General features: G+C 46.5%; 1 protein-coding gene across 1 annotated transcript in view; it reads right to left on the minus strand.

Moving 5' to 3' along the window:
• Positions 1-12,706, minus strand: part of KDM4B (lysine demethylase 4B) — a 192,848-nt gene that overhangs the window by 15,928 nt on the left and 164,214 nt on the right. Inside the window, exons 14-16 of the mRNA XM_028713805.2 lie at positions 6,541-6,754; positions 709-785; positions 396-451 (exon numbers count right to left, since the gene is read on the minus strand). Coding sequence (XP_028569638.2) covers positions 396-451; positions 709-785; positions 6,541-6,754 — 347 coding nt within the window. The remainder of the gene's footprint in view (positions 1-395; positions 452-708; positions 786-6,540; positions 6,755-12,706) is intronic.

The raw sequence follows: 12,706 nt of genomic DNA on the forward strand, positions 1-12,706 counted from the left end.
AGGGCCACAGCTCCCCCAGCCTAGTTCTGGAGAATGGCCCTTTCCCCTGCTTAACCCCTCCCCATCGTCCCCGGGGAAGGAAGAAAATGGCCCTGCCACTGCTAAGCCACAGCGCCACTAACTTTAAAATAAAAATGCAAAACAGAAATCTTAAACAGAAAGCTTAGCTGCAAAATCTCCCTGAAGAGTTAAAAAGGCATGGGGGGGGCGCCTCACACAGATTAAGGTAGCCTAAGCCACCCAAGAGACTTTGCACATGGAAATAACAAATCCAAGTCCACCTAGAAAGGTAGCCATAGCAATGGGATTTTGAGGATCTTCTTGTTATAAACTTATAAAATCCTGGTGGATTGCGAGGCATGCAAATAATATATTTATTTTTGTATTCTATATACCTTCCATCTGTGGTCCTTTGAAGGGCTCCTCCCCTGAGATTACAAAGACAGCAATCCTACAGGCACAATATTGAAAAAAACAGGTTAGCAATTAAAGGAGAAAAAAGGCATTTCAAGGAAGAGTCCAAACGTTTTCATATTAGGGGCATGTCTACTGCTGTAGCATCTGGGAAATCTTTTAAAACAAAACAAGCAAGCAGTATGTTTATAGCCCACATGGTTATGAAGTTAAGCTTGAACCCTAAATTGGGACGTGCACATTATAGCCTTGCCCCAATGTCCTTTTGGCCACCTCCAAAAAGGCTTGACTTACCGCTAGCAATGCATTGGCTGAGCACCGGGAACAGGTCCAGCCTTCATTCACTATGTCAGGATGTATCCCATAGCAACCTGTGACAAATAGAAAAGCATCAGGTTGAAATAAATAGAAAGCAACACTAAAAATCCAGGCGCATATTTCACATTTTGGCTCTTCCAGGAGCAGAATTGATGCCATGGGAGTAATGCAGGAAACCATCTTAGTAAAACCAGAGGCTCAGAGAGAGGAAGGGAAAACCATCTTGTGCACAGAGCTCAGCTAATGAATTATCCGCATGCCTAGCTCACTCATTTCTGGTGCTCAGAACAAGCTATGAATAACACACCTAATAAAAACAGACAAAAGATGAATACTATGCCTTCTCTCCTCCCTACCATCCAAAATCTTCCCCTCTAAATGCTAGCCCAAATAAAAAAAACATTTCACAATGCTTTTGCAGGAAGCTCAAAAGCTAGGGCATTGGCCCTCCCTCGGGATAGGAGAGTTCTGCAGCTGAGAAGCAGCCACCACTGGTGCTCTACGCACATCTCTGCACTTCAAATATACAGAAAAGAAATTTACAAAGGCATTTCATAATTAATATATAAAAGAGGAGGCAGGCCCTTCGACCCTGTGCACACAATGAGTTAAAACACCCGCTTTACATCAGGGGTGGGGAATCCAGTGCAGGGGTGTAGGAAGGTGGGGGCGGCCGACCCTGGGTGTCATCTCAGAGGGGGGTGTCAAAAAAGCACAATGCGGGGGGCTTGCACCGCCCCCCCTCCATAGCTCGCCCCGGGTGCACGGCATGGCCACAGCTTCGGGCGTCCATGCGGCTAACTCTGCCACTGATCCAGTGGCCCTTCAGCCTCAGTCTCCATGGCTAACAGACAAGTCTGCATGGCTTTCCGATGCTGCTGGTTCCCCACTCTGGTTCTACATGATTTAACTCTAGGAGAAGGGCCAAAGCAAAGTGAAAGGCTCCAAGTAAGGCACGGCCACTCTCTCTCTTTCAACAGGATATTTGGGTGAGGAGCTTTAATACTTTATTTCTACAATCTCGGTGGTGGGGAGAGAATAAACCTTCAGGTAATGCTGAAGCCTTTAGAGTTACATAAAAGGCAGCTACTTAACAGAGGCAGATATAATCCCCATAAGGGAAAGGATGGGGCAGTGGTTAAGTCAATAATGTAAAGCCCATAGTCTCCTTGAAGTCTCTCTCTCTCTCTCTCTCTCTCTGTCTCTCTCTCCTACACACACACACACACACACACACACACACACACACACACCCAGGGCAGGGGAGGCAGAAGATTTAATCTAGACCTTGTGAAAAAGAAAGACCTCGGTTGTCACACCTTCAGAAAGCTGATCAGGAAAGCAAAATGGAAACTGTTGTCTTTAATTAAAATATTTATGGAGTCCAAAAGAGCTGTGTGAAGAGACTGTGAAATTTCAACATCGATTTCTTGCTTCAAGAGAGCACAGAAAAATATGCTTCTGTATTTGGGGAGAGGATGGAAGAATAGGTCTTTTGGAAGAGCAGATGAATTTTCTGAAAGATGCAAACTAAAAACGAAATGCAAACAGAGGGAGAGAGACAATAAGGAAGTATTGATTGTGTGGGGCGGGGGGGGGGGGAGTGTCTGCAACAACCAGAGTGTGGTTTTCAAGCTCTGCTTCTTACAAGGTATGGGGAAAAAAGAGCCTGGCTAGATTAGATGGATTGTGACCATTCTTGAACATTTCAAAGTATGACAAATAACTGCATTTTATATACTGAGTTCAGATCTCTCTTATGGAACTAGTAAAACCGGTGAAACCTGCAACAAAATGCCGCAGTGCAAAGTGCTCCTGTTCTGAGTTACGGCAAGGCAGACATATCTCCTTCCCATACAGTCCCTTCTGGAGAGCCATGGGTTGGTATAGAATACGTCTCTTGTGACTCTGGTGGGGTGTGTACAGATGCAGGGACTGTATATACTGTGGATTCGTGGGGAGGGAGCAGCACAGGAGGAATCAACCTTGCTAACCTGATCCAAAAATCCACACATAACACCCCACACTCACGTTGTTGTTGTTGTTGTTTAGTCGTTTAGTCGTGTCCGACTCTTCGTGACCCCATGGACCAGAGCACGCCAGGCACCTCTGTCCTCCACTACCTCCCGCAGTTTGGTCAAACTCATGCTGGTAACCTCGAAAACACTATCCAACCATCTCGTCCTCTGTCGCCCCCTTCTCCTTGTGCCCTCCATCTTTCCCAACATCAGGGTCTTCTCCAGGGAGACTTCTCTTCTCATGAGGTGGCCAAAGTACTGGAGCCTCAGCTTCACAATCTGTCCTTCCAGTGAGCACTCAGGACTGATTTCCTTAAGAATGGATGCGTTTGATCTTCTTGCAGTCCATGGGACTCTCAAGAGTCTCCTCCAGCACCAGAATTCAAAAGCATCCATTCTTTGGCGATCAGCCTTCTTTATGGTCCAGCTCTCACTTCCATACATCACTACTGGGAAAACCATAGCTTTAACTATATGGACCTTTGTTGGCAAGGTGATGTCTCTGCTTTTTAAGATGCTGTCTAGGTTTGTCATCTCTTTTCTCCCAAGAAGCAGGCGTCTTTTAATTTCGTGGCTGCTGTCACCATCTGCAGTGATCATGGAGCCCAAGAAAGTAAAATCTCTCACTGCCTCCATTTCTTCCCCTTCTATTTGCCAGGAGGTGATGGGACCAGTGGCCGTGATCTTCGTTTTTTGGATGTTGAGCTCACTCACACACTCACACACGTAAACAAATCTCACTACAGCCAACCAAAGACAACCAACCACACCCTTGGCCATCCCCAACCTCTCTCACCACCAAGGAAATATAACAAGCAAATAGTAAGAGAACGCAGACAAGTGATGCTGACACCAAACCCCACACATACACTAAGTAGAATAATAGAAGCATTCTCACCCCCCTCGCCATTTCACCCTCCCCCTCTTTCCTTCCCAACCGAATCCTGCATGCAACACTAATGTCTCACAACGAAGGAAACTGATCACAGAAAACACAACTTGAAAAAAGAGACAATGCGCATATTTTTGAAAACTAAGAAATCTTTAATAAAAAAGAGATGTTTCAGAAACTTTCCCTTGTCCTTCCTAGACCTTCTCTGCCTTCCAAATTAACCATTCTGCTCAGGCTGAATGCTTTGAAGGAGGCCGGCCTATAATGGATGTGTCAGAGGGGGGGAAAGACCCAATAAAATAATGGACTCTCCTCTAATAGATACTGTCTTGCCAGGAGCCCAATCTATAAACAGAAAACATCAGAGGGGAGGCTTCAGCATCTGAAACAAATAATTAAAAAAAGCCCTTTGGTTTATGGCAGGTGGCATTCCCAACCCTTGCTTGGGGTGAGGCAGAGAGGCTTGGACCTGGCTTCTTTTTCTCTTGGGGGTTTGCTTTCAAATGGGAACTGCAGCTGCTTCCTATTGCTCAAGTATTTTGCTTTGGCATCTCTGTTGGAAGATGCCCTCAAGGTTTCTTGTGAAGGACTGTTTGCATATACTTATACGCACCAGAGTCTGTTCCTCACAAGGGTTATTAGAAGGATAAGCCAGAGAGGAAGAAATCCATACCCAGCAGGCGGAGGACACCCTGGGAAAGACGCTACAAGCCCCACTCTGATAACGTTCAGAACAGAATACGTGAGTAAGGTGTCTATGTGGCACACCCACCCCTTCCCTCCTCATTTAATAATCTCCGTAAAATTAAAAACCCTTAAGTGTCTGCTCGTGTCCGAAGACGCTCCTTAAAGGCATTCCGTTCTCCCAAAACTCACATCTCCATTCTCTTCCCACTTGCCCAAAAAGAGCTCAGAAGGGAAGGGGAAGCAGACCAATGGCAACTTCAGGAATAACATCTTAAAGAGGAACAAATTTTATTAGGCCACAGCTCCGGGGCAGGGGCACACGCCCTCCATGCAGGTCCCAGTGGGAAACAAAGAGCAAGAGAGAAAAGTGGCCCAAAACTCATGCAAAACAATCCTGCTGGACTGAAAAGTTTGCATCCTGCTGTTTAAATACAAACTGGCCAAAACACGGATAGCTATCCCCAAAGATGTCAGTCTGTGTTATTTTTGTGATTCAAGGAACAGGCACATCAATGGATTGTCTGGAGGTTTTTGGAGGATGGATGGTGGCTAACAGATTGAGGTTGAATCCTGACAAGACAAAAGTATTGTTTTGAGGGGACAGGGGGTGGGCAGGTGTGGGGGGGACCCCTGGTTCTGAATGAGGTAATTGTGCCCCTGAAGGACCAGGTGTGCAGCCTGGGAGTCATTTTGGACTCACAGCTGTCCATGGAGCTGTGTCCAGGGCAGCTGTCTACCAGCTCCATCTGGTACGCAGGCTGAGACCCCACCTGCCCACAGACTGTCTCGCCAGAGTGGTGCACACTCTGGTTATCTCCCGCTTGGACTACTGCAATGAGCTCTACGTGGGGCTACCTTTGAAGGTGACCCGGAAACTACAACTAATCCAGAATGTGGCAGCTAGACTGGTGACTGGCAGTGGCCACTGAGACCACATAACACCGGACCTGGCCTACACGGAGGACCTACACTGAAAGACCTACACTGGCTCACAGTACGTTTCCGAGCACAATTCAAAGCCCTAAATGGCCTTGGCCCAGTATACCTGAAGGAGCGTCTCCACCCCAATCATTCAGCCCGGACACTGAGGTCCAGCACTGAGGGCCTTCTGGCGGTTCCCTTACTGCAATAAGTGAGGTTACAGGGAACCAGGCAGAGGGCCTTCTCAGCAGTGGCGCCTGCCCTGTGGCCCTCCCACCAGATGTCAAGGAAATAAACCACTATCTGACTTTTAGAAGACATCTGAAGGCAACCCTATATCGGAAATTTTTTAATGCTTAATGCTTTTCAATTTTTTATGTGGTGTAAGCTGTCCAGAGTGACTGGGGAAACCCAGCCAGATGGGTGGGGTATTAATAATAACAACAGCAGCAACAACAATGCTAATAGATTCATGTCTCAGGAGTCATGAGGCTCCCAAAGAACATGAAACAGAGTCTGTGAAATGCTGCTTGTGTTCACTGACTTCCAGCCTGAGCAGACAGGTGTGGGGTGGCAGGGTATAGCTTCAAGAAATAATTGAGCCAAATTCACAGAGAAGAAACAAGGCAGCAGTGGGAGAAATGCTCATAGTTGACGAACATTTAACCAGAGGTCAGAAAGATGAAGGACAATCAGTTGAAGACAAAAGAGTGACATTAAGTTACAGGACGGGAGAAGGAGCATAGCGTAAGTGGCAGAGCACTTGCTCTGCAGACAGAAGATCACAGGGCTGGTTCCTGGCATCTCCATTTGGAAATATCAGGTAGAAAGTGCAAGCATAGAATAGTAGAGTTGGAAGGGATCCCAAGGGTCTTCTAGTCCAATCCTCTTGCATTACAGGAAACAAGACCTCTCTGTGTCTGCAAGACACAGACCTCTCTGCCAGCCACAGTGGCCCAACCTGGGCTATGTGGACTATCTAAAGCAGCTTTCGATGCCTCTATGCTTTGTGATGGTTGAGGAAGGAGACAATGAAACCCAGAGAAAGGCAGTTCTAGTTCTAGGCACGCACAGACCTCCTTGGAAATCTACATCCCTCCCAGGGATGCTCTCAGGTGGCTGTTCTTACCAGGCAACCTGTGCTGCAGCAACAGGTGGAGGGTGTTTTCGTCCAATGCAATGCTGCAAGGCAGAGGGGGAAGGACCAACAGAAGTTCTGATGCCACCAAAAAGAAAGGAAGGGCTGGGCCCAAAATACAACCACAACAGAGAATCTCAGCGTAGACTTACTGGCATGGACCTGCAGGCAGCACTTGGCACAGGAAATCAAGGGGCTGCTTCCATCCTCTCCGATGTAGGAGTTGGAAGGGAGGGGCTCTGTGTTTTCGCCACTTGAGGTGAAGCACATCTCAGGAATCAGAGGCTTGGTCTTCTGCTCGTATTTCAGAGGTGGCTGGAGCGAGGAGCTTTCTCCAGGGGCGACTGTGGCTCTCTCTTTTTCCAACTGCAAGAAGAGGGGGGGAAATACAAATTACTACTGAGTAGAGCTTGCTCATCATCCAGAGAGTCTGGAATGCAATTAAATAGAAAAGTCAACCTCTGATGATCACATATCAAGCCCCCTTTGCTTTACAGTTCATTCCCTTTTGCCATGGAGACAATGCAACTCCATCCAACTGATTCGATTTACAAGACTTATCTGTCTCATTCACCACACAACTACTCAAAGTCCTGGGTTCAGATGTAACAGAAAGCCCGTTTCCCCCTATGTGAATGAGCTGCAGTGAGCCTCGGGTTCACATGTTCACACCTCTTCTCTTTTGCAGCTACAAGGAGATGGGAGACACTTGATAACCATTTTAAACAAGTTCTAGTTCCCCATGCCGTCTGAACTTGGGGATCTTCAGTCTGTTCAAACTCTGGTTAGAGATTAGTCAAGATTGAACTGTGGTCTCATGATCTGGTTTACTCACTAACTAGAGCTAGACAAACCACAACTGAGCTCAGGTGTAAATCTCAAAGAATTGTAGAGATGGAAGGGACCCTGATGGTCATCTAGTCCAATCACCTGCAATGCAGGAATACTGCCCACAACTGTCCCTGGGGTGGGGTGGGTGGCCTTGAACCACCAATCTTCTAGTTGACAGCCAGACGCACTGACCCATTGCTCCTCAGGAAGCTGTGGTTTGGTTGAATCTCCTTTATTCCAGTCACAAGGAGATGGGACAGGCAGCGAGCCAAACTGGGGCAAAAACAGGTTTTATTGTCATGCGGGTCAAAGATGCACACACACCTGCATGTGCATTTGCGTACACACACAGGCTGGGAGCCTCAATGGTGCTCCACTGGAGACATCACCCGGGGCAAAAAACCCGGCTAGCGCCCCCCCCCCCACCTGGCTATGGCACCAGCGAAATGACACAGTGGGGAAATTCACACTGGAGGAAAACATGGTTTCCCTTGAGATCTGAATTGAGCTGAAGTGACTCACATTGGAAAAACTAATAAAGAATACAATTTTAAAATCCTGTAAAGTTGTGTGTCAGCTTAACATGGGATTCTAATTGATGTGACATTTCTTAAATTCAGGAGTAGCCCCACCCAACGGCGAAGTCGTGGGGAAGAGGATGCAAACAGTTTATCACGACTTCTTGGTGCCAGACCTATGAAAAGCTGCAGCTGACACATCCCCCAATTTCAGTGGAACCATTGGAAAAAATCAAGGGTTCATGGTGGCCGCAGGATGTGCTGCAGATCAAGAATATGGGGGAGGAGGTGGGGAGGAGGAGAAGGAAAAGGACATGGTAGGTTTTGTAGGAGATAGATGGGCAAGGGAGGAAGGAAACATGAAAGGGGGTGGGGTGGAGAAGCTGGGTGGGCAGATCCAGTAATGAGCCTTCAGGGAGGAGACAGAGGAATGAGCAATCTGGCAGGCTTAAGCAGGGGCAGTGTCTCATTAGACTTGGGAAACATCAATTCAACATTTATTTGATGCTAACTGCATGGCCAGCAGTGCAAAGCATTTGATCCACCACGCTCAGAGGAAGGAGCAAAGGAGGTTCACAGGTAGGTGAAAATGCAGAAAGGGTTACCTGCTGCTGTTTTCTGAAGGAGTTATGACAGAGAAGCAGGTTTTGGGGAGAGAACAGGACATTAAGAAAGGGGACATTAATGCAACATTTGTATGATCATATACTTGTACTGTGACCATCAATCAGGAACAACCATCATGTCTTGGCTCTCTGTGTTCCCAACTAGCCTGGCATCCTAATTTTTCCCATGCAGTGAGCTTATTCATTTGGATTAGCTAGCCCTGTAACTACCTTGGTGGCGGGGCAGTGAAATGGGGTGGAGTCCAGGAGGGTTCTTGCCTCCATTTCAGTGCCTGCTATGCCATAACAAGGCAAGACAAAGGGAAACAGAACTTGTTTGGGGCAGCTTTTCCTTTCTGTCCTTGAGGAAAAAATGAATTTATTTCAAGCGAATGAGAGCAGAGAAAGGAACCACTGCTCATCCCACAAGAACAGTGAAGCCATGAGTCACATTTGTTGCTATTTTCCTTTCCCCAAAGGGATCTGTATCACCCAAATGCACCAGTTGCCAAACATCCTTTGGAAAGGGTTTTGGGGGATGGGATGGAAGAGACAGAGGTGCATAAGGAGACAGACGTTCCTCCCCCACTTCCTTGCAGCTGTCTCCTGTTCCTTCAGCAGGATTCTCTCTCCAGAAGAGCACCTCAAGGCTTCTGGTAGCAAAACCAGCACCGAGGGACAAAGGATTAAACAGAGACCAAGTCTCCTTATAAGTTCACTGCAGAGCAGGACTGTGCACTGCTAGGGAGACACACTCCATTGTCCGACAGCAGGGGAAATCAGGAAAGTTCTCATGCCCCCACAACAACACACTTTCACTGTGAAACTTTGGTTTTTAAATAGTGTTTACCCATGTGCTATTGCGGGTGGCGCTGTGGGTAAAACCTAGGACTTGCCGATCGTCAGGTCGGTGGTTCGAATCCCCATGGCAGGGTGCGCTCCCGTTGCTCGGTCCCAGCGCCTGCCACCTAGCAGTTCGAAAGCACGTCAAAGTGCAATTAGATAAATAGGTACCGCTTACTAGCGGGAAGGTAAACGGCGTTTCCGTGTGCTGCGCTGGCTTGCCAGATGCAGCTTGTCACGCTGGCCACGTGACCCGGAAGTGTCTGCGGACAGCGCTGGCCCCCGGCCTCTTAAGTGAGATGGGCGCACAACCCTAGAGTCGGACACGATTGGCCCGTACGGGCAGGGGTACCTTTACCTTACCCATGTGCAAAGGGTAGGTGGGCACAAACTGAGGCCAGCATTGGGAGAACCATCAATTCCTTATGAAGAAACTGAAGCCCCAGCAGCAAGCATAAAATTCCATGTCCCTTTACCGACTAGAACAGATATGCATTGTTTTGTCCGATTGCAAAAACTCCTACAAACAAACCCCTTCTCAGGAAAATTTAACAATTGCATGCACAATTTTGTTAAACCACCCAGAGTCTTGACTCGAAAGTTCTCAAAGCTGCCTCTCGGTAGCTCGGAAAGGGTTGGTAAGAATGTCCACTGTCATCTCCTTGGTTTGGCAATAGGCCAATTCAACAAGTCCATTTTATCGTGTTGCACACACAGCGCTACTCAACCCTAATGTGCTTGGTTCTCATGTAGAATTTCATGCTCTACGACAGCTTAAAACAGCTCTGGTTGTCTTCAAATCAAATAGGCTTCTTCAGTCCCAAACCCAAGTCCATAGTCAGTTGGCTGATTCAGGCTAGTTCTCTGCATCCTTCAGTTGCAGCTACATAATCTTAACTCTGTGGTAGACAAAGCTACATTTCTGCTTATAACTGCCCCAAGAAATGGATCATTTCCAAACAAAAAGAGGAACCCACCTGTTGTTGACTTGTAATTCTTAGTGTCTCCTGCCAAATCAGCATCAGTGTAACCTACTAGTTATGGATTGCAATCTGCTGGCAGCTTAAGTTTACAATTCATGGTTCCCTTTTAGGTATCTGACAACTCTCTTCACAACAGTCCAGTCCATCGGAACTCACTTTCCTCTTCAGGATTCCCACTGCATTTGCAATGTCTGGTCTCATTGTCATGGCCAGGTATAAAATTTTCCCTATTGCTGACCTGTACTGGTTGTTGTCAGGTAAGAGTTTAGATTCATTTCAACTCTTTAGGAAGTCAGAAATCCTTGGTATGGTTACTGAGTTGGCTTCTTGCAGATTCAGGCTGTCAAGCAATTCAATGACCACCTGCTTTTGGCTTAGAAGATAAGATCCATCTTCCTTCCTTTCAATTTGGACACCTAGGTAATAGGAAACTTTCCCAAGATTTTTCACCTTCACATCCTTGGCTAAGTGCCTCATGACTTGGAAATTGTCTTGAAAATTTTTAGTTGTAATGATCAAGTCGTCCACAAAAGCCAAAACATAAGAAAATTGTCCATTTTTGCATTTGGGGTACAAACACTTGTCTGTGTGACCTCGCGTCTATCCTGGCTGTTTGAGCATGCTGTGCCACTTCTCATTCTATGCGTTTGCAGCTTGTTTCATTCCATAAAGCCCTTCTGAAGCCTGCACACTAGATGAACTTCCTTTGGCTTGACAAAACCTTTGGGCTGTTCTTTGAGATTCTGCTATGCAAAAATGCAGTTTTTATACGTCTCACGTCCATTTGTTTAGAAGCTAGTATGCTTAAAAGCAGGTCCGTATAGTTAAAGCTATGGTTTTCCCAGTAGTGATGTATGGAAGTGAGAGCTGGACCATAAAGAAGGCTGATCGCTGAAGAATGGATGCTTTTGAATTCTGGTGCTGGAGGAGACTCTTGAGAGTCCCATGGACTGCAAGAAGATCAAACCTATCCATACTTAAGGAAATCAGCCCTGAGTGCTCACTGGAAGGACAGATCCTGAAGCTGAGACTCCAATACTTTGGCCACCTCATGAGAAGAGAAGACTCCCTGGAAAAGACCCTAATGTTGGGGAAGATGGAGGGCACAAGGAGAAGGGGACGACAGAGGACGAGATGGTTGGATAGTGTCCTCGAAGCTGCCAGCATGAGTTTGACTAAACTGCGGGAGGCAGTGGAAGACAGAAGTGCCTGGCGTGCTCTGGTCCATGGGATCACGAAGAGTCGGACACGACTAAACAACTAAACAACAACAACATGCTTAAAAGCAGTTTAATGGCGGTGTACCTCACCACAGGTGTGAAAGTACCATCCAAGTCCTCTCCATACATTTACGAGTAGCCTTTTGCTACAAGTCTTGCTTTGTAGTGCTCGACTTACCCTTCTGCACCCTGCCTCACCTCAAATACTCACTTGCTTCCAATTGCCTTCTTCCCAAGCAGCAGCTTGGTGAGATTCCAGGTCTTGTTCTGGTGCATCAAACTCCTCCTGTGCAGCATCCTTCCACAGGCAAGTTTCAGTGGCCAGGTGGAAGGTTCTAGGGGACATGCCAACCTTGCAATGTTGGACAGTCGTGGAGCCAGGATACCTTTGTTGGGTCTCAATTAACAACTGACCTTTGGGCTCTGCAGCCACATCTGCATCCTCTTCACCCTCCTGTTTAGGCATCTTGTCATCAGTCTCCATCTCATCCCTTCTGGCAGTAGTGCTACTTGGAATCTGCTCCTCTGCTTCTTCCTCCTGTTCATCATCTGTGCCAGGTGGTGTGGTAGCAGAAGGCAGATATGAACTGTCATATATCATTCAGGAAAGTATATGAGGTCCTGTGTGTCTTCCTCGGACTGCTCAGAATAATCTATTACCGCTCCTCTCTTATCAGCTCTGCTGGGCTCATCAAAATGAACCATATGTCTTGCGCTGACCTTTCCTGTTCTTAAGTCCATAACTCCGTAACCAGGCAAAAACGTTCCTTTGGCTGATTGACATCCAATGCCCTTTTAAAATGTGATGGAGTGGGGGTTATTAGGTTGTTTTTGTTTTGATTATGTATTTTGAGTTTCTATATTGTGATTTTATCCTATTAACAGCCCTGAGACCTGTAGGGCGTTATAAAAATCTCCTCCTCTTCCTCTTCTTCTTCCCAGCAAGCATGAAAATATGTTGCAGTGTTCCCACAACACCTTCATCAAATGCGGCGATACAGGTTTATTGTTTTTGTTTAAAATTTTATTTTTCATATTCTCATTTTTTAAATATGTTAACAGAAAAAACTTAGGTCTTTACATAATCAATCCACATCTCTCTCCTTTCTGCAGTTACTTAGCTTACATCTTTTTGTTACTGCATATCCAGTTCAAACCTCTTTACTAATATTCCCTTTGCATTCCCTTTTAATTATTTCTTACTGCACATGTTTATGTCAATCCTGCTAATGCTTTGTTTACATCTTCAAATAGTCAGTAATCCCCCCCCCCATTCTGTTTTAAAAAACTCTCTTCTTGGTTTCTTATTCTTCCGGTA

This window comes from Podarcis muralis, chromosome 18 (assembly GCF_964188315.1).
Source record: "Podarcis muralis chromosome 18, rPodMur119.hap1.1, whole genome shotgun sequence".
Taxonomy (NCBI): domain Eukaryota; kingdom Metazoa; phylum Chordata; class Lepidosauria; order Squamata; family Lacertidae; genus Podarcis; species Podarcis muralis.